At 37.5% G+C, this 27,188-nt stretch overlaps 1 protein-coding gene across 2 annotated transcripts in view; it reads right to left on the reverse strand.

The window, feature by feature from the left end:
- Window positions 1-27,188, reverse strand: part of LOC139117573 (prefoldin subunit 5-like) — a 79,173-nt gene that overhangs the window by 33,827 nt on the left and 18,158 nt on the right. For both annotated transcript variants that reach the window (XM_070680808.1, XM_070680807.1), the window contains exons 2-3: window positions 6,995-7,097; window positions 4,630-4,661 (exon numbers count right to left, since the gene is read on the reverse strand). In XM_070680808.1, coding sequence (XP_070536909.1) covers window positions 4,630-4,661; window positions 6,995-7,097 — 135 coding nt within the window. The remainder of the gene's footprint in view (window positions 1-4,629; window positions 4,662-6,994; window positions 7,098-27,188) is intronic.

Below are 27,188 nucleotides of genomic sequence, written 5' to 3' on the forward strand. Positions count from 1 at the left end.
ATGCCCAATAAAAATCTGAACATTTAAAGTTGCATAAATCTTTATATTTTCCATTCTTGTCTGATTTAAGTATTACAGGTCTCAATTTGTTAACCATCAGTTTTGTGTTATTATTAATCATTATTTTGACCCACGCCTTTGGAATTGCTTCTTTTAATACTTTATACTGTACTACCCAGTTTCTCTTATTACTCAGTTTATCTAGAATTTGTCGTTCAGATATAAAATTTCCATTAACAAATAGATCAGCCACATGGATAATTCCAGACTCAATCCATTCTTGAAAATACAGAGCTTTTCCTTTGTCTGAAATAAATTTGTTACCCCATATAAGCTGGATTCCAATCTCATTGAGATTAAGACCAGGATCGTTACACACATTTATTTCATACCAAAAAGAGGGGTACAGAAACTACCATTTGCTTTAAAATTTTTTGTTCACATTATATAGAAATACAAGTGGAAAATTACCGATTTTATTAAACCAATAACACGGCAGGGCTCGAAATTAGCGGTGGTCTTGCGTCAAATGACCACCATTTTTCCACGCTTGACCTCCAAATTCTGTAACTGGTGGTCATTTTGACCACCATGGAAAAAAATTTAGTATTTCAGCGGTTGCCGGTTTGTCTGATGGTGAGGGTACCGTTTCATCAATACAACATTGCAATCGGCCTTGAAGAAATTTGTACACATAACGTTTTGTTCCTTTTTGTGGCACAGGGCCTTCACAGGTGCTAATTAACAAAATTTCAATATTTCTCGCTAAGGAAAAAATTTCAAAATCCTACTTATCATTACAAAACATTAGACAATGCAGCGATCACTTTGGAAGTCTGGCAAGTATAAAAATACGATTGCAAGATAGACAACATGAACGAATAGTGCCACCTATTTGCATGTTATTTGGTTCCAATAAAGCACGAGTCAGTAGATGAGAAGTTGTTGGCAAATTCATTATCAGTTTTTTTTCCAACATAGGTATTTTTTTTTATCCACTGTACAGACATGTACATTTTGGGTACAGCCATGTTCAAAGACTCCCACCATAACATTGACCTCTCTTTTCGTGAATACAAAAAGCCTGATAATACGATTCAGTTCAAAAAAATATTGACTACCAGTTTCCTTAAAATGACCACCAAATTTAAAATGTGGTGGTCAAAATGACTACCAGGATAAAATGTTAATTTTGAGCCCTGCATGGTAGTACTTCCCAAGAAGCAAAGGTGTCGTCGCATAAGCGAGATACCCATGAACATTTCAAAGCTTTAATGTGTGAAGCCACATCAATCATTTCTAATCCTCCTTTTTCAAAACTGCTGATTACAATATCTCTTCTTACTTTTCCTATTTTTCCATCCCATAAAAAACTATAAAAAATTGAATTTAATTTATTTATTATGTTATCAGGAGTATCAACACTGGCAGCAATATAAGAAATTTTTGACAGTGCAAGACTTTTTATTACAGTTATTTTTCCGAAGAGTGACATTCTTCTGCTTTTCCACAAATTCAGAATATACCGTAATCAATTTTTTCAGTTGCAGTATCCCAATTTAATTTGTTTACTTCATTCTTACAGTTCCCAAAATATATTCCCAATGTTTTAATTGGTTTATTTGGCCATGATATATGATGCAGATTTTTCTTTATCCAACTACCTAATTTCAAACCCTCTGTTTTATTTCTATTTAGTCTTAGCCCAGAGAATTTAGCATACTCATCTATTAGATTTAACAGTCTCTTCAATGACTCTTCTTTTGTTATGTAAATTTGCATGTCATCCGCCGTTTGTGTTATCTTGATTTCTTTGTTTCTCATCTGCTGCTTTACTTTTACACCATGTATTTCTTTATCTTGCCTTATTTTAGAAGCTATAATTTCAACAACCAATAAAAATAAAAGTGCTGATAAAGGGCATCCCTGTCGTACACCTCTTTCAATACAGATATTACTTGACATCCATCCATTATTTATAATGAAACCAATGGGATTACTATATATAGTTTTTATCCATCTTACAAAATAATTTCCAAAACCAAATTTTTGCATAATAGCGAATGAGAATGAGTGTTCTACTGAATCAAATGCTTTAAAGAAATCAAGAAACAGAATTGCACCACCAAGGTTTTCCTTATTTATGTGTGTAATTACATCCTGCATTATACGTATATTTTCCCCAATAAATCTGCCTTTTATGTATTCAACTTGATCTCCATCTATTATTAAAGGCATTACAGTTTTCATTCTCATTGCTAGTACTGTGGATAGTATTTTATAGTCATGATTTAGAAGTGAAATTGGACGCCAATTGTGTAAGTCTAGTGGCAAACCCTTTTTATATAGTAGGCATATTACACTTTTTCTTTGTGAATCTGAAAGACATCCGTTATAGAAGCTTTCATTAAATGATTTAACTATAATATCTTTAAGATCTTGCCACAATGTGCGATAGAATTCGACAGGTAAACCGTCGAGTCCTGGAGACTTATTGCTTTTCATCTTTTTAATTGCTTTAATGCATTCATCCTCTAAAATAGGTCCATCACACTTTTGTGCCTCCTTTTTATTTAAAACCCTCTCTAAATTAATCTCGTCCAAATACGTTAATATTTGTGACTTTTCAACTTTTGTTGAGGTATACAGGGATTGATAAAACCATACATACCCTACATAAGACCCTACATACTTATCGAAAAAAGGAAAAAAAAAGATACAGAATACATTCAGTGATTATTGTTACAATATTGTTGCCGTAACTCCATGTACATGTAAATATATATTTTGCCACATTGATTCCCAAGGTCTCCTTTTCCATAATAAATTTGAACTTATTTGTCAAAGACTTGAAATCAGCGTAGAGCTTTTCTGCTGCTGCAAATAAATGGATCCTTTGTTCCTTAAAAGCAGGACATGTAATAATAAAGTGGAATTCATCTTCAATTTCATTAGTTTGACACAGGTCACAAATTCTTTCATACACGGGTGTTTTGTTATGGCGCCCTGTTTCTATTTTAAGACAGTGGTTACTTATTCTAAATTTTGTCAGGCAAGTAAGTAACTTCACATTTTTTATTTCAGTGATATAATTTTCGAATTCAAATCGTTCTTTAAAGATTCTATAAGTTCTCAGTTTATTTTTTGCATTTGGTTTTGCTCTATTATCATCATTTATTTCCTGCTTCCACTTTTCATTGAACTCCTCTTTTAGTTTATCATATATTATATTGAAACTGGAGGTCGTGATTATTTCATCAAGATTTAATACATGGGATTCATGAGGTGCTCTAGCTCAGGGTAAAGGTGAACGTGAATACCGTGTTCCTCACTCACGCAACAGACAACTAGAAATGATTGACAATTCACCCACAGGGTAATAATATTATTTCTTAAGTAGTTCAAAAGTTTACAGGTTGAATTGTTACGGAAAACTTCTTGTACTTTACCAGTCCGGGTCACTTCCAAAATTGGCGACTCATTATGATAATATATTCTGGCTTTTAGCCAGTCATCGACCAGATTACATCATCAATAAAGTACAGGTCACGCTAGGTCACAAATTACCCACCAAGTGTGATCGGCAGTTTTGAGCCGCTTATTGAGCGTCTGTCTTGTGAATTTCGACGAATTTTGACTGTCAACATAATCCACGTGTTCTGCAGAAGGTCATATCCAACAACGAGTCCGATGAGTGAAGAAATATTCAAAACATTTACGATTCATTTCTACCCCCAGATTTTGCTCAAGTACCGAGAATCATTTTGTAGATGTTTGTCATCTCTATTAAAAATACTGTTATAAAGATCATTTGTGTAGGTACGCGTATGGCGTTTTGCAAGAAGGAAGAGCAATGTCAGAGCTTTAAATGATACCTGTTTTTTAGTTGTCCTATGCAGACTAAAAGTGGTACGCAATTTTGAAAATGTGTTGACAGAGTGGCCATACAACTGTTCAACAACGGTAGAATTTGTGATCGCTGCCATCTCCGATACAAATGGGGTTTTCTGAACGATCTGTGTAGGTACACAATTTATATTTCGCAGGACTTCAGGCCAGAGTCCAGGAATCACAGCGATACGGGGTTTGGTTGTCTAAAAATGACTAAAAATGGTACGCGATTTTGAAAATGTGTTTTGGCAGAGTGGCCACACAACTTTCCGACATTATGACAGAATACGGCGCGAGTGTTCAACACAGTGTGGCGTACGTAACCAAGGACGCATGTGGAGGTTGCCAGGAAATACAATCTTTACTGATGGCGTGCTGGCCGCTGATTGGCTAATGATAGGGGAAAATATTATGGTATAGTGACGCCAATTTTGGAAATCACCTGGACTGTTTACCAAAAACAACAAATTCTTGGCTTGTGCATGTGATAAGTATATTATTCCCTAATATTTTTCTCTGTTTAGCTTGGAAAATACTCGTAATGTGACACGGTCATTATGTCACTCATATTTTCCTTCGCTGAATGAAGAAAAGTATTAGGGAATAATATCTAATTACATGTAGCTACATGTATGTCATTTTGTGATTTCCACACTACAACATACATGTATCTTGGTTATGTACATAAACACACACACACACATACTTCAATTCAAACAATAAAGATGGAAAGGATACAGAACTGGTCAGAGGAACAAGAATATCACTTCCTGTAATATAAGAAAAAAAAAAATTTGTCAAGCAATACTATTATGCATCTTTGCTAGCTAAGGTGTCTTGTCCAGGCAGCTTAATACTTGACAGGAAGAGTCGTTATTTACTCTGTACACATGGAATGATTAGTCCCCGTAGACATAGTCCGGCAGGGACTTTTAGATTGGGTCTGTCCATCTGTCCGTTCGTCTGTGTGTCCGTCCGTCAGCAGCAGTTTCTCTGTCACCCCTGAGCTGATATTTTTCAAACTGTGTGCAAGGATAAAGTACTGTGGTATATATATGTACATCAATTTATTTTGCAATACAATCCAATATGGCCGCCAGCAGGCCATTTTGTTGCAAATTTTTCATATTTTTAAACCATAACTCAACTATCCCTAAACTGATTTTGTTCAATGTTGGTACATAGATAAAGTACTGTGGCATATATATGCATATCAATTTATTTTGCAATACAATCAAATATGGTTGCCAGGCAGCCATTTTGTTACGATTTTTTTCTGTTTTTGAATTATAACTCAACTACCCCTGAACAGATTTTGTTCAAACTTTGCACACAGACATTGTGCATGTGCCTGTCAATTAATGGTGCGAGCGGGGACTGTGTCATCAGCAATGACTTGTTTTAAAGTGAAAACCAAGACTATTTGTAACTTAACATTGGGGCTCTCATAAGAATTACAAGATGGATATTTCTATATCAAGATTCTGGACCATCTCAATCCTGTTTTGGGGAGGCTATGAGTTAAAATGCTGGTGCTTGACACATTACTTACAACAACTGGTCCAACTTATTTTCTTCCAATAGAATACTATATTGCATCACAGTCTTACACAGAATACTATATTGCAACACAGTCTTACACAGAATACTATATTGCAACACAGTCTTGCACAGAATATGATATTGCAACACAGTCTTACACAGAATACTATATTGCAACACAGTCTTGCACAAAATATGATATTGCAACACAGTCTTACATAGAATACTATATTGCAAAACAGTCTTACACAGAATATGATATTGCAACACAGTCTTACATAGAATACTATATTGCAACACAGTCTTACACAGAATACGATATTGCAACACAGTCTTACATAGAATACTATATTACAACACAGTCTTACACAGAATACGGTACTATATTGCCACACAGTCTACAGAATACTATATTGCAACACAGTCTTACATTTAATACTATATTGCAACACAGTCTTACACAGAATACTATATTGCAACACAGTCTTACATAGAATACTATATTGCAACACAGTCTTACACAGAATACTACCGTATATTGCAACAGTCTTACACAGAATACTATATTGCAACACAGTCTACAGAATACTATATTGCAACACAGTCTTACATAGAATACTATATTGCAACACAGCCTTACACAGAATACTTTATTGCAACACAGTCTTACACAGAATACTATATTGCAACAGTCTTACACAGAATACTACCGTATATTGCAACACAGTCTTACACAGAATACTATATTGCAACAGTCTTACACAGAATACTACCATATATTGCAACACATTCTTACATAGAATACCATATTGCAACACAGTCTTACATAGAATACTATATTGCAACACAGTCTTACACAGAATACTATATTGCAACACAGTCTACAGAATACTATATTGCAACACAGTCTTACATACACATACGTGTGCTGCCTACAACATTCACGTGAAACTATTAAACGCTGTTCAAATGTCTTGCAAAACTTTACAGTTGCTGAATCTGTCCAGGCTTCACATGAAGTCCTACAATCAAAATTACTCAACAAATACAAACTTCAGATATTTAATGACACTATTCAAGTGTCTCTGACAATTTTTACTGTAAATTAACTAACCATAGCTGAACACAAAGTTTGCATCCAATATCACTCTGTACAATGTACCGGTGTATGGTATAAACTTGCATTTTGTACAAGGATATCAACTGATCAATTCACATTTTAGTGTACATATTACCATTATTACCATTATCATTTTTACTATCTCCGTAAACTCTGGTTTAAACCTTGCTAATATTGTTGCATTGAACATAGCTGCTTTCCATTAATGTTTCAGATAAAGCAAGTTCTGCAAAACATGTGTTGACTTTCATTATAAGGAAAAGACAACTTGCCTCAGACCGGTGACAGAAAATGGATGGATCTACGGTACATGCAAACAAAAGTGAATTTTGAATGATTTTTATTGAATTGAAATATTTTGATACTGAGGTGGGAAAAATCCAATAGTTTCTCTCGGCACCTATTACTTTAAAACAACATAGAGCAACTTAACTGACATACCTCTTCTATCTTCTCTCAATTTGCTTACACTCTCGGCTGCCTCAGTTAATTTGTTCTGCCCAATCCGCAGCTGGCTTAGAGAAGTAGAAAAGAACTCCAATTCCTGCAAAATTCAAAGATGTTTCATTCTAATGAAATGAAAGCATGCAAGATCTTACAACGGTACATCACTATTCTAAACCGACCATTAAATAATACAATGATATTTCATCATAAAAGTAAACGTTAACGGTATATGTAACCATGTACAAATGCAGGTCAAAAGGCAGATCAAACTTCCAACTGGGACCGCTAAATGGGACTCCCAGTTGGCTCAAAATGCACTCTAGGACTGGTCTCAGTTGGCCTCACGGACCAGTCTCAGAAGCATACTTCAACACATCTGGGGCTATTATGACTGCACTGGCATCATTGGTCTCAAATACACAGTAAATGCTTACTTCAATCAACATCTTGTAGGGAAGAACAATATGGTATGCTTCAGTAACCTCGTAAACGTCATGCTTCTACAAGTAAATGAAGTTGTACAGGGGTATCATAGTTTTCCCTACAATACCGGTACATCAATTGAACTAAGCATTATGTCGACAAGGTAAACCCTATCTGCAATCAGCGTACAAGCATGCCTCACGGGAAACTACAGCATGTCGTGCCAATTGAGTAACAGTTTACAAAGTTTTTTTCTTCAAATTGTAACAAAGGCGATCAGCACAAGCGTTTGAGGTAACAGATTCACCCATTTTTCCGATGGCGGCCAAAGAATGAGTTGCATTCGGAACAGTAAATATTAATAAGAAATGAGGACATATAGGCAGCCAATGAATGAATGCAAATGGGACATAGGGACATAAGACCTACCAATCAACGTGAGGGATGCTGGGCCCATGGGGTTTAGGACAGACATTTATGTCCTCAATGTTATACGTCTATTGGTTCAAACAACGATAGTGTCCTTGTAGAGTTTCTTATGACATCTACATTATGTTTGAAACAACAACAAAATAGTTATGTTCGTTGAATTTTATTGGACAACAACAACAACAACACAATCAATTTAAACATAAACAACAACAACAACAACAACCAGGTTACCAGGCCCCTACATGTATGGTTAGATTGACTTGCATTTGCTCCCAGATTTGCTTAAAGGCATGTGTTGGCACCAGATTGTCTCATCAGAAAATTTACCCACCAGATTACGATTTCAATGGAACACAAAAGGCTATCACACCTCCATAATCCTCTCACAGACCAGAACAAAGGCGATCCCAGGGATTGCGAACAGTGCCTTTAATAAAAAGATGGGAGGTACATGACTATCCACAATAATTGTAGTCCAAGGGCCATGCATCAGCTTTTTCTGACGTGTTCTGTTGGCTCTGGCCCTACAGTACGCAGCGAAACTTCCGTTCAGAAAGATGCGTTTCCGACGTGACTTTTTCACGACAATACTCAGTCTGAGACGCGTTTCAGACGCGTTTCAGACGCGTCTCAGACGCGTCTAGGACGCGTCCAAAACGCGACTGTTATTCATATATATGTAAATTGTATGCACCAGAGGTCATGCAAAAAAACGCACTGCTAACTTGTCTAAAGCATGCCAGTAGGTTGCACCAGAATTTTTTCAAGTGAGAGTTACCGTTTTTTTGATGCAGTCAAGAAAATATTCATCAACTTGTCAATTTCATTTTTCTCTAAATTGTCTCAATTTGGATTGACCCTTTGCCCGAAACCCTATCAAGTTTTACGGCCAACGTAGAGTTGCGTTGCCTTGCGGACACAGTGTCCCTCGTATAGACGTTGCTGAAATTTGTAGTCAACACTTTGCTAATTCACATGCCAAAGTCCCTACGGACGTCAGAAAACAATGCGTTATATTTTTGTGCTGCCAGGAAATTAGATGGGCATTTCACGGAAGTGGTAAACATCATGGGATATACTGTATCCTCAAACACATGCAATGTCATCGCCCCAGCCAGCGTAATTTCCACTCATACAGCAGCAGTTACAGAGGAACGGGATAGGTACATGTATAGAGATCAATAAAGACATGACTTTTACACCTCTCTGTCCTTGTCTAACGTAGCATTTCTACAACTGTTTCGATAAATAACAGAGCTTCCGTTAACGTAAAATTCTGCGTGTTTCACGCAGAATTACTCTGAAGTACACAAAGTAAATGGACGTCTGCGTAATCCGATACGCATTGAAAAAAGCGCAGTCTCCATAACAAAGACATGAGCACACGTGATTTCCCTCCATATTGCGTAGTTTATCCAGGACTAAAAATCAATGTTTGCTGATAAAGAATGTTCATTATCTTGCAATATTTTGTCCTACATCCTGTCAATTATGTCGTGCCAATTGTTGCCTTCAAGGCTGTACCAATAGAAATGTAACATGTTCAGTAATTATGTAGTCGTAGTCATGTAGTCTTCGTTATTACAAAAAATATTTCCCCCCTTGCGCCCAATGAGGGCTTGTAAATCCTGAAGATCTCTGCGTCGAATATCAACAATTTAAGGTAATGCTAAGCAGCCTTAGAAATAATAGTTTAATGGCCAGTCTGCATGCTTCTTTACAACGATTGTCGTGAACTCTTTCCAAATATTGCAAAGTTGGCCATAATTTCAGCCGTGATTCTAGTCTCATCTGTCCCGTGTGAACGGGGGTTTAGTACCCAAAACACGATTAAAAATATCGAAACGTAGTTATCTGACTGAAGATGTCATAAATGAACTGATGGTGATAACCATGGAAGGCCCAAAACTTTGCGCATTTGACTTCAGAGTTGTGATGATAGAGTTCAGGCAGCAAAGAGATCGTCGGAAGTTGTAATCTAAATAATTCGTCAGAAATGAATACCGTCGTCAGAGAATAGAACAGAGAAAACTTGTCAAAGAAAAAACATTGTCGTTGCTGATGGTTATTGAACACTTTATTCATTGACTTTTGAACTAGTTTTCGATATCGCGTATACAGTTATTTTATAGGTATACTTACATGTAGTCACGTTGTACGGATCACATTTTACGCCAATAAAAAAAAATACCGTCAATGACGCTGTACCTTCTCTAATGTGTGGCCAGGTCAGGTAATTGGTTGTTGGCATGGAGTTGTTGGTAAATAGTTGATGATGTAGGGGCATGAGGTGGGATATGGACCCAAAGAACCCAAAAGATGATTAAATACATCAATCAAAAAAATTCTAAGCTACAGTATAAACTGCCTAAAGATAGTTCAATGTGGGAAAAAGTTAAATAATTCAGAAATAAGAATTCACAGTCCAAAATAGTAATGACGCACTTCCTTACTGACCTGAGTGCATGTGAAATACACAACCTGGCATCTGTAAATTAAATGACTAAGTGATCATTTTAAGTCACTTTTAACTGTTTTTAATGGATTTTCCAAAAAGAGTCCTGTGAAAATGATGAAAAACGCTTATCTGGTCTTGTGTTTGTATAACCTCATGGCTGATAATTGTCATAGTATTGAAAAAAAATTGAAAGTGAAGAAATTACTGTTTTTAATAGGCATATTTTCCTTGAAATACATGACCGTGTAAAGAATATATGCTAAAAGTGTTTCAGAGTAAATTTCTTTTTAAAATAATTTAAGGTAGCTTTCCACCTTTGCGACGACCTATTTTCAAACGTGAATTATGCCATCAAGATGTGTACTTTTACCCAAGTATTATATATCACCTGAAAGCTATTTCTATGAATATTTTGTTTAATCAGAAAATTAGTGTGCGATGATTTTTTTTGAAGATCTTAGTGAAAGTGTAAAGAACATGGAAGGTCTCACGTAAAAAAGTTTAAGTCTGAGCGGAGAGGGGCTATTGTTTAGGTGTTAACGGGCAATTGGTCTTCAGAATACTGGCTACAAAACCGTGTCTCAGATTTTGAAAAAGGCCTTAGTTTTTTCACATCGTTGAGTCAAAGTTTATCCACCGATTGGTCTAACAATGCCGCCTAATTAAGCAGCAATAACTCGACTTTAAAAATCTTCATAAAGAAACTGAGACACGGTTTTGGAGACAACCTACTTGACAAACGTCTGTGAAAATCTGGTGAACTTCCGTTCACGCGTTCTCGAGTTAAACTCTTTTGAACGTGCTGCAATGTGACAAAATGCCGAACTGAGAAAAAGGCGATTTAGTAAATTGGTTCGGTTTTTCCTTTTGAATGGCCATAAACAATGTACTCAACCGACAAAACACTAAAACCAGATAGTGAAATCAAAGTGTTCAACTTCAACTGTATATTCACTCATTGAAACCAGTGTCAGTGGTCCAAATGAGGCTAAAAAGGGTGAATTTTGGGAGCGTTGTACTCTTTTAGAGCGCAATCTACACAGTAGCTGATGAGTAAATAAACTTGGGGAGTGCCAGGGAAGGGATTATGCAAAATCTGTTGACTGATTAGTTGTAAGGTTTAAATAGAGTATTAACTGTTCGACCTAACTGTCGGAACTGCTACGGCATCTCGATGCCGTCTACACGAGCGCTTGGACTAATTACCGCCATGACAATGAACAGTGTAAGTTTATGGCAGCATTCGATTCGACATCTGAAACGACTCACGGCTGCGGAATGAAAGCGAGCCCAATGAGTGATATAGGGAAAACAATATTGGCTGACAACAAAAATATCTGCGTTTGTATGTGGATGTACATTTGCCGTGTCTGTGATCATGGAGATAAAAAGAACAGTTCCATGCCGTGATTCATTACGGTTAGGGTAACTGAGGATTCAGTGAGCAGCCATTTTTTAGATCTTCACGCGCCTTGAAAACCGATAAATACTAATCAAACTACGAGCATTTCTGAGACAATAGTTCGTCCTCACTCTGTACAGCATTTCTGTGGGTGAAGACCGTTTCTGGAGTCATTTATGCTAAAATGAACCAATCGCTTGTCGGCCGCATAAAAGTCAAAGAAGAGAAGTTGAGAAAACATGAACATAGAGAAAAGTTCGTCATTTCATCAAGCGCAAGTTGCGTGCAATAGACCGCTCGTCAAGCGTCATACGTCACAGATAGATCTATATTACTCTCTGCTGTCGTTCGTATCCAACATGAGCACCATCGATTCCAGGCGAATATGATATCAGACCCGTCTTCATTACATGTAAATCTCAGTATTAGGATGGTGTTTTGTACTGTATTCAAGTAGTTAGCCCGTAAGCGTCTCATTCAATGGTTTACCGACCAATGATGACATGTTGATGAAAACTCAGGGCGATTACGTTATTACGTTGTGACGGTCAAATTCATATTGAAATGTGTCTTCGGTCCTGCAGCATTTTGGCTACTGCCATGATAACTGATAACAATGTTGCCGTGTCCATTTAGTCTAATTCTCATAAAATCATTTGATTCACATTCATCCGGTGTACGATGAACATTTGTTAGTCGACGTATGTTTTTACCTTGTCAAGGTCGGTTTCTCATTTAGTGGTAGGGTGGTTGCATTGTACGATTATTGGGTAATAGCGCGGTCCGGAAACGAAATGGGACAAGGAAAAACGGGACCGCGGGATTGAAACGACTTCGACATTATCAGTTCACTGCCATTGTGCCAAAACGTCTGCAAACCAAAGCAGTATTGTTTGTGGCGTGTGATTTCTGCATCGCTACGTATTTTGCCTTGGGAAAATTTGCTGTCGCTGTCCTGAAGCCCATGCAATTTGTTTCCACCTTGTATTTTCTAATCCCAAGTAGTTCCAGTGCCGCAGTTTCTGATATTTCATTTTTATTCATAAATTGTTCAACTTACTTAGTATTCTCATCGAACGGACAATGTCGGGTTTCTAGACCTTTTGGCGCAAAGTCGTTTCGGCCGCACAATTTCCGACCCCAAGACGTTTAGGCAACGCGACCAAAGACGTTTCGGCACTACCTGGTTGGGGAACTCGTGCCAAATGTTACAAATCAAAACACTGAGAAGTATAGTGTCAGCATTCACATGCTTTAAAGTTTGTGAGAACATGGTGAAAAACCGTGAGAAAAGAGTTTCATATCATTTTCAATAGCAATAGCCGCCGACACTGTCAAAGTTTGAAAAGCAGCGCCTGAACGGCACTGTAAAAGTCATACTGGTCAGAACGCAAAGGTCACGCTTATGAATATGACTGGTCTGTCAGTTACTAATAAGTTTGAAGGGAAAAAAATAAATCATAACGGGGGTGTCGAAATGTCTTGGGGCTAAAAGAAGCCGAAACTTTGGCCGAAAGAGGCCGAATGTTGCTTGAATGTTGAAGATGTGAAGGGTGTCTGTTGCGGTATTCAAGTGTTCCCGCTGTCACTGAGGCCGCCAGTGGAACGTACCATTTATGTATACGGGACAGCCTCTTCAAAGATGTTTAACATTACGAAACTTATCAACCACTCCTGGTGCTTTTACAAAAGCACAAAAATGTCCCAGATAAAACATTTAGTGCGTGGGCCATTTGTGTAATCTGAAATTGTACCGTCAACAATGTCATAAGTCTGACCTTGTCCGATTGTGTCGATAAATTGTGATCTTTTGGAGCGGCCACCCCTATGAGAAAAACGGTAAGACCCACCTTTCGACGCCTAATTGCCAGGTACACACTATGGTCTTGACCCACGCAGTGAACGGTAGGTGTTAATGGGATTTTCACAGCGGATGTTGTCTTAGTGCATGTGAATACCGTGACGCTGCTTGCTTAGCGTAATCCCTTGTCAATCAAGACCTTAACGGTTGTCTCAAACGCCAAAATGTACACCTGTGCCTCTCATACATTTTTATTCAAAAATTTCACCCAAAAACAGGAACTTCACGACCAAGATATTCTACACACAAGGAAGATCAATATTATAGGAATACTTTTCAGGGATAAAAGAAAAATCGTGTTTTTGACTCAAAATACCAAAACAAAGGCGGAAGCTACCTTAATCTGTGACCAAAGGATTTTTATTCTTTGAGTTTACAAATTCAAACATTGCAATTTGTTCAATCATCTTGTGCAGTGCAAAATTTATAAAATGACTGAAAAACAAAAAAAAAATTGGCAGAATTACAGTCTTTGTGATGTAAAATTATGGGTTGACATCACGATAACTGTTAATCTGTTTGAAGTACTAATATACTATAATTTAAAAAAGAAAAGTTCATGCAGAAACGGTAAAATATATTGTCAGCAATGTAGTGTTAATTTTGACTTTACATCAAAATATGCCTTTGCTGGATACCAAATATATAGGGCGAAATATTAAAATCAGCCATGTTCAGCAAAATCCACACAACAGCATTGATCCTTTTCTAATTTGATTTGATTTGCTGATGTTATCCTTGTATGACAGTCAGTACAATATGGAACTTGAACACAACACAGTGAATAAGTATGCTGTAAATGAAATGGTGTGGCTGCATCCACATGCAGCAATAGGAGTGCCTTTGTCTCTCACCCCTCATTTCCAACCTGTCCCATCCCTGAAAAAATAGTTTGGTCTTATATTTATAATGTTAATAATTTCTGTATTTGTTAAAATGTGCGCATCTCAAAAACTTTTGATCATAAACATTTTCATTGTTTTTTATAGCTGACCAGTCAGTTAACCTGTTTATATTGAATATTTGCGCATTTTTCCGCAGTATTTGACATTTTCTGAATACCTTCTTATTCAGTTTGTCATTTTCTAAAAGTTTAAATGCTCCATTGTGTGGTCAAGCTTTCCACAAGCATCAAATGTGGTACTTCATATACGAAGGTCTGCCTCTAGAGGGCGGGCATCATGAATAGTGTTTGTTGGTTAATTCCTCCACGTAAACTTCTGATTGTACTGTAAACATTGAACATGGCCGACGTCCGATTTTCCTGTCTAAAACTTTCACTCATTTTCGTTCATATGACTCTGAAACTCCAGGAAACGATCGGGAAGAAAGGGTTATCTTGAAATATTGAGGTACTCGCCGACATTTTGCAAAATTAAATGAGAAAAAATGCAAGGAAATTGCCGACAGGCTTACACAATGACAGTTTTCAGATTCGCGGTGGCATATAATCATCTCTGCAGATTATGCAACAGGCCAAGATCACGTGAGGCCATGAGGGGATATCCACGCAACTCAGTACCAAACACTAGCGCTCACAGAGTGAGCAAACACAAAGTGAGTACCCCTAACGTCAGCTCAGTAGTCTGTAATAGATTGTAGTCAACTAAGAAACCTTGGAGAAAGGCTTAACACTGTGGCTATGCCGCTAAGTCCCTTTGATTTTGTCATAGCTCAAAATCGTTCTCCCACACCTAAACCTGAGCCATGAACACCCCCACCAGTTTATGATATGACCCATCACAATGGCATGACGTCAACGGATCTTGACAGACGGAAGTCTTGACAGACGGAAGTTCTTGACAGCAGCATATTGGTTTTCAACTCTAATACCTTCTCTGTCTATAAATAGACACGAGAAGGTAACAAGCGACCTAGCGGCCGATATAGCTCCGCTGTGTTTATGTAGAGAATAACTATTTTTGACACATGTTGATGAAGAAGATGGAAATCTTTGATAGCTCAATGAAGTGGCCAGAAAATAGTGGCTAATATAGCTGCAAAAATACACAATTGAAGATTTCATCATAATTTGAATATATCACATCGGATCATCCCTAAGAACATGTCAACCAAAGCTATCTGATGAGTAGTTTTTTGAGAATAAAATTTTCTGACCAAAAATAGCAACAATTGCCCCCCAAAATAAAAATTGCAGATTTCATCATAATTTCAAGTAGTTCATCTATAGAAAAATGTATACCAAATTTCAAAGCTGTTAGACCAGTACTTTTTGAGAAACATATGTTTTGACCAAAAATGGCTAAAATTGCCTAAAAAATTCAAAATTGCAGATTTCATCATAATTTCAATAAATATCATTTAGTTCATCTATAGAAACCTGTATACCAAATTTCAAAGCTATCAGATGAGTACTTTTTGAGAAACTCATTTTTGACCAAAAATGGCTAAAGTTGCCCCAAAAATACAAAATTACAGATTTCATCAGAAATTCAACATATATTACTTAGCTCATCTGTAGAAACCTGTATACCGAATTTCAAAACTATCAGACCAGTACTTTTTGAGAAATACATTTTTTGACCAAAAATGGCAAAAATTGCCTTAAAAATGCAAATTTGCATATTTCTGCACAATTTGAACAAATCTGAAATAGATCATCCCTAGGGACATATGTACCAAATATCAAAGCTATCTGACTGGTAGTTTTGAAGAAGAAGATTTTTAGAGACTTTTTTACCAAAAATTGCCTTAAAAATACAAATATGCAAATTTCACCATGATTTGAACAAATCCGACTGAAGTCACCCTAAGTAAACTGAATATTAAATTTCAAAGCAATCAGACAAGCGATTTCAGAGAAGATTTTTTTACCAAAAACACCAAAAAATACAAATATGCAAATTTCACTACGATTTGAACAAACTTAAGTGAGGTCATCCCAAGTGAACTGCGTATAAAATTTCAAAGCAATTGGACTTGCAGTTTCAGAGGAGAAGGCAATTGTTGACGGACGACGACGGACGACGACGACGACGGACGACGACGACGACGGACGACGACGACGGAAAATCAACCTATTTGATAAGCTCCGCGTCGCTGACAGCGGAGCTAAAAACTTTTGCGTACAGCCTTACGCAGGTTTGAAAATCCTAACGGAAGCTCTGTAAATATCATTTATTATCCCTCGTAGGACTAATACGAAATGAAAACAGCAAAAATAATTTACTAAATTACTGATAGATTTTATGGAAGACAATTCACGCGAGACAGTTTGCTGCTTGGAGACTGCTTCAAAGCACAGGTAATTTGTGAAAAGTGAAATTTTCAAAAGTTCACCTCTAAGCTGTTCAATGCTGCATATCACTAATAAAATACTCAAACAAGTCTGACTTTACTCATGTGAAAATCACAGTCAAAGTGGCGGCGATTATATTCGATCTGTGACATATCCACATCATGACCAGCCGCTCGATGAAACGCGTGTGGGAAGTTGACTTGCATGTTACCTAAAAGTATTAATTTCTTTGCACACATAGGGAACCAGCTGGGGATATTCATCGTCGTAATCCACGTGCCTCTTTACGGCGATAGCTTAGCGCTACCCGTTTTTGCGTAGGTCAGCGGAGCGCGAGCGGAGATTTGCTCTGGCTCGCAAGAATGGGGATATTGCGATTTGACGAAGTACACATGAAGCTATAGCCTACAGCATGTTATAAAAAAACATCGTGTGGTCACTTAGAAATATACGTGGGACAATCGTTTTGCCAAATGCCAGTGAACAAGGAATATGAATGGACAAAAGACAAAATTCTACAGTCTCTGTCTTGCGTAGTCTTTTCAGAATTGTTTCAGAGCCTGGTACAGCCGGGTCGCCGAGTCCACACCGCTGATATGTTACAAGTACGGTGGACGAAAACGACAATGGCCGCGCTGTGTTAAAAAATAGCGCCAATGGCACTTGATCACAACTGGCACATTGTGAAACTACTCTATCTCTGGGTACACCTGTATATGAAATACTGAATGGGTAGGTGCTGCGGGTTTGGAGTTTGTCAGTAAATGCACACAGAAAACAAAGTCCCGAAGTAGCGAATTCCAGCCATTTTCAAATCACACTGTTTGTCAGTGGGGTAAGCAATATTCGCAAAAATCACATTTCCAGGCTAATAGACTATGTTTTACGAAATCACACGTCCTTATTACAAAATAAAACGATCTTTGTCTTTAAATCAATGTGCCAGTAAACAGGTCCTGCAGCGGGTTATGTTATCAAGTCTGTAATGTTCAGGGTCATAACAAATGTGAGCGATCTAAAACATTAAATATGTTGTTTTTTATCAATTTTATTACCAAAAGCGCATGAAAATCTCTGATACTTTGAATCAGCCATCCTGCATATTTGTAACATTCATCAAAACCTAATTTCTGTTCCACAACTCATTAAATAGTCCACAATGCAGGATTGGTGTACATTCCAAAACTACATATATGAAAGACCCCTAAAATAAATTAGTTAAAGGGGGGGGGTTAGAAATTTCCCAAAACTATCTAACTACTGCTCCGTTTGGCTCCATTTTTGGAATCGGAACCTTGGAATTAGTCTGAATATCTCTACCAAATATCAATGCAGTCTGTTCAGCGGTTTTTGACTTTTTGTCGTTTACGGAAAATGGACACTGTCCACCACCGGTTGAAGCTAACCCTATATCACAACTTCCAGATGTGATAGTGACCTATGGTCATTATGTTAAAAATACCGCCAATGGGGCTTGGACATTATGACCGCCTAGTATTATCGGCATTTATCAACAACCACACTCACTGTGAATTAGACAGACCACGAAGTCAATGAGCAACATATAGCTGAAAGACTATTTTTCACATTGCGATTTTAAGCTCATTTTTATGAGAAAAGAGACATGTATATGTATATGGAGAAAAAGCAGAAGACATATTTGTAAATTGTTTGTTAAGTGACAATCATATATGCATCTCTTGAAATTTTGTGGTTATAAGGTATAACAGTAGTGTAAGAATAATAAGGTATGAATAAGTTAGTAAAGCTAAGTTGACAGTAATTAAGATTACAAAATTATACACTAAGCTGGGGAAATCTGATTGAAATAAGTGTTGAAAAGTAGCAAAGTCATGGTCATCTTTTGTCTAATACCTTGTGTAAGTTCATGAACTTTACATAAATCTTGCTATAGATCTGTTGCTAATGGGCAATAGCTGTGTTTCAGATCATTTGAGAGCAATCTATCCATGACAGGTTTAAATTGTAATGTACTTCTATTTAAAGGAGAGAAACTTCTCAAATAATTTTTTCCCTGTAATTTGCTGTGAGAACACATGGACAGATGCTCAGGACTCTATGCTGGTGCTACCTTGATAACTAACCTACAACTTGTAACGTCATTGTCTAACCTGTTCACCCCAATTTCCTGTAGACAGGTCCACACTCTCCATTGATAACAATGGGTTTGGGCCATACCATTGTAGTGAAAGACTGTAACATGTGAGGTTGTGGATACTAATCTCTGGAATGTCAAAGTCTGTATATTGACTCAAGGATGTTTACTTAACAAATGCCTAGGGTCATCTCAAAAGTGAGAATCTAAACTATGAAATATGTTTTTTTTAATGCTTTTGATGCCCAAAAGACCATAGAAATCTCTTATACTTCGAATCAGCCATCCTGCATATTTCTAACATTCATCAAAACCTCATTTCTGTTCAACAACTCATAAAACAGTCCACAATGCAGGATTGGTGTACATTCCAAAACTACATATATGAAAGACCCCTAAAATCAATTAGATAAAAAGGGGGGTTAGAAATTTCCCAAAACTATCTAACCGGCACTCCGTTTGGCTCCATTTTTCGGAATTGGAACCTTGGAACCAGTCTATGTATTGGTATCAAATATCAATGCAGTCTGTTCAGCAGTTTTTGACTTTTTGTCGTTTACGGAAATGGACGACATCAAACACCGGTTGAAACCACCTCTATATCACAACTTCCAGTTGTGATAAAAAATGGCCGCGCTGTGTTAAAAAAAGCGCCGCGCTGTGTTAAAAGCGCCGCGCTGTGTAAAAATCGCCGCGCTCTGTTAAAAAAATGTCCGCGCTGTGTAAAAATCGCCGCGCTGTGTTAGAAAAATGTCCGCGCTGTGTTAAAATCGTCCAGCTCCCGCTGCATCGGGCAACACACTCTGCACAACTGTTCATCACAGTTGCAGTCATCGCAGGTCTGGATTCTTTCAAAACTGCTTTTTTTCTGGTACAAAATTAACGTCCAAATTATCCATGAAAAATAGATCCAAAACTACACTGTGCCACCTCTGAATGTCGCGACAGAATGAGATAAATCTATTTTTAGTATGCCAAAAAAGCCAGGACTATTGTTCTCATGTTAATTTACGAAAAAAATTGTTACTTTTTGAACTCTTGACCCATTTTCTGTGTGACTGCAGCAGGTATTTTTTGACAAGTACCGGTATTATAAGTGTTCGTGTTGCATGCGAATAAAATGTAATGTCGATATCTGTACGTAATCCCAACTTTAAAAATGCTCGGTCTCGGGAGCAGAATTTCCGACGTTCGATCTATCGGACGTTCGTTTTCTGCATTTGGGGCTTAGAGTGATGAAAATAGTCCTCCCCCACGCCTGTGCCCTGACTACTCAACTCTGGTCTAACACAGCTAGTCTGCATTGATTCTTTTGAGTCCTCCTACAACTAACTCAAGCCCTACAAGTAAGACAACAAAGACACGCAAGTTGATATAATATAATAGCAATAACCCCCTTCGCCTGTATACACTCGATTTTGGTACAATTCGCTCCATATAGCTCTCGCCTATCGGCTCGTGCTATATGTCGCGCATTGTACCAAAATCTCGTGTATACCCTTCTGCGGCGGGGGTTATCGCTTAAATGAACATGTAATCTGATGTAATTCTTGGTGTGTCCATTGAAAAACAAAATATTGTGGACAAAAATACTGAATTAAATCAGCAAATGCTGACAATTACTTGCCTTTAACATTTAATCGCTTAAAGGCGGAGCCTCCCTTTAAAAGGGGGCCAACCTATGGCGGCGTTCATTGTGTAAGTGGACACCAAGCAGGTAATATGAGGGCACACGCTCCAGAAAATGCCACTTTTTAGTTTTTTCCGACCGTAAAAACGCTGACAGACTGCCAAGCGGTCAGCACGAAGCTGCTGCCGATCGAACTCAGTGGTTATATTCAAATTCCAACTTGACTGGAAGACGTTTTTTAAGGAATTTCGAGTGTGGTGCTGAGGAATCAATGACCGTTGGCAATTTGAACCGACCGTCAATCAAACGATTATATAAGCTCTGTTTGCAGGATTAGCAAAAGGTGACAAAAGATTGAAATCAGTTTGTGTAATTAATGTTATAGAAATCAAACATCGTACTGGCCATGTGTTTGACTGGGAGGAGAACTCCACTAATGCGAAAACCAGGGATTGAAAAGTGCGGCTTTAAGTATGTTAAAGTATGTATACCTTAGTTTGCACCATGCACATCACTGACTTTATTTCAAAGTTACACAACCTTTAGTGATAAATCCAGAGATACATGAATGTATGCACATGGCATGTCCTTTAGGCCTACAATGCTGTCAGCTGGCCACTGCCTTCTCCGGTATTTTCAATCTATAATCCATCATGGCATATACTATGGTATAGTAGAGCTTAATTTTGAAGTGACAGGACTGGTGTTCAGCATGTGCGTAAATCGTGCCGGTCTTCCCAAAACAGATCCTAGCTGACACTTCAGATTATTTTAATATACTTAAATCACAGATAATGTTACCGCTTCCATTTTGTACTTTCCTATAACTTTTGGTCTTTATTTTTAATTGGTAGTCATTAAATTTTCCTGGAAACAGTTTATGTACATCTTTTAAAATCCGATTTACTGGTTCCAGCGTGCGAAATTCACGCTAACCCGATGGCCCGAGACCAGCTATTTTCATGCTGGACCAGTAACTCCTGAAAAATGTCCTGCAGTTCCTAAAGACGCGGGCCAGTAACTTTCACTATATGAAAAGTAAGTTTACACAAACGTTTTCCCAAGCTAAATACCAGACAAAATTATTCAGAGATACGAAATTTATTCTTTCAAGAGATTTGCAAAACGTGAAATTCGCAAATAAAAACCGAACAGACTGATCGGTACTGCATCAAGGCGAAAGACCTTACCTCACCTTTTCTCGCGAGAGTAGTGGCGCTATTTAATACCCTCCCCATTTACTTTCGGTTCATGATCTCTTTGTGGCCATAAAAGAGTCATTGTTTAGCGTATCGAGGTAAAATGGATTTCCAGGACACCGCAACATTGCACTTTTATATGACATCGGACATTTAGCTACTAGACAACACAATATCGACATGAGAATTGTTTGGTCATATATAATATGTGAGTTGGTGAAATCGCCAATATAGGATATTTAACCACAGTTTTAGACAAGTCCAGGCTTGGCAAGACAGCAAGGCCAGATCTGTAAGGTATAGTGAAATCCCAGATATACATCTAATATTTACCCACAATCTGACAAGTAGGCCTATGGTATCGTCTAATATAGAAATAAGAGTCGGATATAAAGGAAAATGAGGGCATCATGCAACTCCACACATCGGCTCTACCAAGTTTGTCTAATATTACGATATGGTGAATAAAAGGATCATTGCATTTATTTTGTGTGGAATACATGGCGAGACACCGATGAATCGACAGTGTTTAAACTGCTAAACTTCGAAACTAGAAAGTAAATGTCCGATATTTAAACATTGTGCAAAATTGCGCCTTCATTGTAATTTGAACTTGATGGCCATTTGCCTTGGTCGCCTGTAAAGATTAAATTTTTGTGATTCGTCTTTTAACGCGGGTTTCGACACTTCGGTATTTTTTCTCTTCATCACTTGCCCAAATTTTTTGTATTCCCTTTCTTGGATTTGATGATAGTCATCTTCCCTCAAAGAGGAGAGAAGCCAGAATCATTTTTGAAAGAGTCAACTATTGTAGTGACTGGATTAGCGTGTGATCCTGTGTTTAGTGCCAAACATTATCCATCCCTGATCGGAGTTCTGGACGCTTAGCTTTTTCATATTGGGACATATTTCAACTTCAAGCCGAGCTTGTGCTCGTTTTCTCAATGTTACAAATATTTGTTGTGAAAGCTGTTTTAAGAAATACAAACGTTTATGTGTTTGTGTTTAACCTTTCACTGATTTCATATGTTTTTGGCACTGAGATCAGATGCCCAAACTTTTGGTTTGATAGTCATCATCATTTGCTTCCCTTTCAATAAATTAAAAGGCACAAAAAAGTTTGATGTTAGGATGTTGAAGTGGTGTGTTTTTATTTTTTTAATAAAACGTTCTAGGCCCCCTGAGAGCGGTTTAGGGCCAGTGATTTTTAAAGTTGCTGGCACACTTGGCCAGTGGAGATTTTGCTTGAGTTTCACACGTGAGATGTTCATGTGTAGATGCTTCAACATGCAGGTCAATGTCACACAGTGTGTTGATTTGAGAATAGCTCAGCCTTTGTTGAACAAATATGCAGAAAAATCATTTCGCATTGCTTGCTGTTAGCACTTTGGTTTCCAAGCATCCCAAGAAATTTGCTGTTTTATATGAACTTGTTAAAGGTGCAGGTTTTTTATCAACTTTATCTCTGAGCAAATTGAAGAATGCAAAGGAGAATGCACGGCATTCACATAATCAGACAATGTCAACAACCACCAATGCTGCAACAACCAGGGATTTAAGACTGCCCCTTTTAGTAGAAGTTTTTGAATAGAAAAAGTCCCTCCCCCCTTTACCTCTTCCTGAAGTACAATACATATATTTATAGAGATTGTTCTAACACAGCGCGGCGATTTTTACACAGCGCAGACATTTTTCTAACACAGCGCGGCGATTTTTACACAGCGCGGACATTTTTCTAACACAGCACGGCGATTTTAACACAGCGCGGACATTTTTCTAACACAGCGCGGACATTTTTTTAACAGAGCGCGGCGCTTTTAACACAGCGCGACGCTTTTTTAACACAGCACGGACATTTTTTTAACACAGCGCGGCCATTGTCGTTTTCGTCCACCGTATACAAGTGTACAATTCACGTTCACAGACTTGTTGCGAAACATCCGGCCTTGACTATCTTTCAGGAGGGACGTTCACTTTATCTCACAATAATAATTAAAGAATGAAATAATATGGACAAGGTCTTGTCTTTCCAAGTTTTAGTTTATAACTGATCAAAATCCCATGAATTGCATTTTCACTGCGATTTGTGGTTGAATTTCTTTGTGACTGGGCAACGACATTTTGCATACTCCTGCTTTTTACCACTTCGTGAAAATGGTATCGCCCATCCAACACTACACGCAAATATGTACCATTATTATACATCTACCATCGAGAACAATAGAATTTTGCGTTCGCTAAAAAAGCCGTACGGAACGCGCGCCCGTTCCGTAACACGTACGGTTTCAATGCGCCCCATTCCCTGCGGCTGTATCTGCGCGTTTATATTTTATATTTATATTATATTTATATTATATTATATTATATTTATATTCACTGTAGAACGGTTTCAAGAGACCCATTGGACGAGTGCCAGATGCAGAACGAGTCTCGCGCGCGCTCTGTACGTATAGGTGTAGTGCACACACTCCAAAGTTTGCAGAAGCGCGTCCCAGATAGCGTTCTACACTAGCGCAATAAAATCGGAAGACAAATTGTTGACATTGCACGAAAACGGTCACTACTCTGACAATTCGATGCCCCAGTCAGGAATGTAAGATGTGTAATAATAAGGTTATTACGAAAATACCGCAAAGGATGCACTCGGACATTGGCTTCGCGTCGCGCGATACGCTGCGCCAATGTCCTCGTGCATCCTTTGCGGTATTTTCGTAATAACCTCATATTATAGTGAACGCATAAAAATCGACGGTCGCGGTCATGGGTTCAAGGACGTTCACATGGAGACACCCTCATCGAGTCTGTCACGGATATTTTACTAGCATTGGAAATTTACAAAAGCCAGTGTTCGAAATTCGTGGACATTGCAACCAGCTACCAGGGCAGGTAACTTTAAAAAGTTGCCTTCCCGGGTAAAACTAACCCGTTCTGAGATAATTATACCTCGCAGGTCCAATGTAATAAAATTACAAAAAAAAAAAAAAGAAAAGAAAACTACCAGTGACAGACAGTGCTCTCCATGGGTTTTATGTTCTGTTTAAAAAATTACGAATTTTGGTAAAAAAAACAAAACAAGAACAGTGAGCACCCAATAAATCTAAATGAATGTTGCCCCGTCAATTTATTACATTTTAAACCTAGTGTCCTTTCTACACAGGTCTTGAACGGGAGCGCTAGCGACAAGGAAATGAGAACTTACATCTCTATAAAATTTGTTTTGAAAACCTGCAAATTGTATTTTTGTCCTTTACTTTTTTCACGTACGACTTTGCTCCTATGTAGGCTAAAATGTTTAACGTGATGGTACGCTAGTTTGTGGTTATCTGTACCGTAAGGGACGGACCATTAGATCTTGGGAGGGGGTGGTCAAAAACAGAAAAAAAAAATTTTCAGAGCAGAAAGTTAGGAAAAAAAAAATCTTCAAACTAGTTTGCAAAATAAAAAAAAAATAAGAAGACAAAGGCGTAAAAAAAAAAATCTGCTGAAGTCTTTAAAATTTTGAATTTTTTTTAGATTTTACCGACAGGAAGCAACTTTCTGTATTTTTTAGTACATCCTCCAGGCACATTTTTAATTTTAATTTATACATTTAGAGTGACTGTATCCCTTATATTGGAAGTTGTAATTATCTTATCTTTTCAGGACTTTTGTATTCTGATCACTTGAAAATTATGAAATTATAGAGCCTGTTTTCTACTTGTTTCCTGCGTACAAACCAAGCAGGTACACTGGGTAAAACATTGAAACTATGGTATGGTTGTCAAGACAGAAAGTTGTATTTGCCTTTTAAGATCAAGGTAAACAGATGCAGGCCACATCAGTTTCATTTTTTTCACAGCATTTTTTGCAATGATGAATGCAAGAATGGGTGAACAAGTAGAAACACGTCAATAATGATAAAACAACATATCAAGTCATTATGTATTATTTTGCTTTTAAAAAGGCAATTTCAATTCTTTTTTCTCAAAAGACAGCCTCAAAAAACAACAGCAACAAATGTTTTAACATTCAACAATACACTACGTAGAATGCCATCTATCCAACAAATCCCAACACAAAAACACACAAAAGGGTTGAACTTTGAAAGTTTCTCGATAGCAAATACTGAATAAATCTGCATGAATAATCGTTTGTGTGTAGCAAATTTCAAAGAAATTGGACAAGCCCTTTCAGAGAATACAGATTTTTTGACCATGAATGACATAAATTGCCCTAAAAAGACAAAAATTGAAATTTCAACACATCTATACACATCCAATCAATTTGGACATGCTGCTACAGAGAAATAGATGTTTTGCTCAAAAAAGGGCAACAATTGCTCTAAAAACACAAAGGCTAGGTACACCTCTATTGTATTACGAAGCACGTTGAAAGCAATGCTTGGAAACAAAGGTTATATTTGTATAAGTACAGCAAGCATACTTAGAGTTAGATGACTGTGAGTCTGAACAAAAATTCCATGATAAACAATGGCAATAAACACTATACCAGTACATAGGCCCTAATGTACCACATGTACAGTGTGATAGTAATCAACTGGTTGTGTTACGCAGATCTATAGTTTGTCTCTGACGGAGGTTTATGCACTAGGTAGTCTAGTCATAGGCACCAGTAAAACCATTAATTAAAATAACAAGATCTCAATAGGGCCGTTCACAGTTTACGTCACTGTTCTCTCATTAATATGCAAAAATAAATATTTGTCCGCATTTTTAGATTACGCTTTTGAAAATTACGCATGCAAAAACGACGTAAATACATCTCAGTGGGCGACTGCTAGTGTAACAGTGAATACTAAAAAACATATTCACGACTCAGAGTACAAGCTGCAAAAACAGCCACGCATGCAACATTGATAAAATTTGTCCGCATTTCAAGCTGCGTGTCCGATGTCGCGCGCGTACAGCTATATTTAGTAACAGACCTGTAACCGTGAACAGCGCTATTATAAATACAAAGCGTATTTGCGACAAATGTAAAAGATGCAAATTACGTATTACGACGATGTTTACGAAGTTTTGAAGAAAACAAAATATATTTGAATCAACACCTAATGAAGGAACATCACCTAATGAAGGAACATAAGAACTTCACCGTTTACGCAATGGCTTCAATTTTGCAACGTGTCTAAGTGACATTTGTATATTAATTATGACATGTACATTTAAGATCGAGATCTGTATTGATGTTTACGATTGGACGTATATTTCCATCTTTAATTCATATCTATCATATGATCCAAACCAAGCCTTAAACATAACGTTTAAAATCCCATTCTAAAATAATACGGGAAACGGAATACAAAGGACAAGAGAGAAAAATACAACAGACAGGGCAGGAGGACAGACAATTGGAGAAGCGTATCTTGGGCGATGGCAGCTGTAAAGCTTGTCTACGGAGAAATAAAG

The sequence above is a fragment of the Ptychodera flava genome, chromosome 18, assembly GCF_041260155.1.
Source record: "Ptychodera flava strain L36383 chromosome 18, AS_Pfla_20210202, whole genome shotgun sequence".
NCBI lineage: Eukaryota > Metazoa > Hemichordata > Enteropneusta > Ptychoderidae > Ptychodera > Ptychodera flava.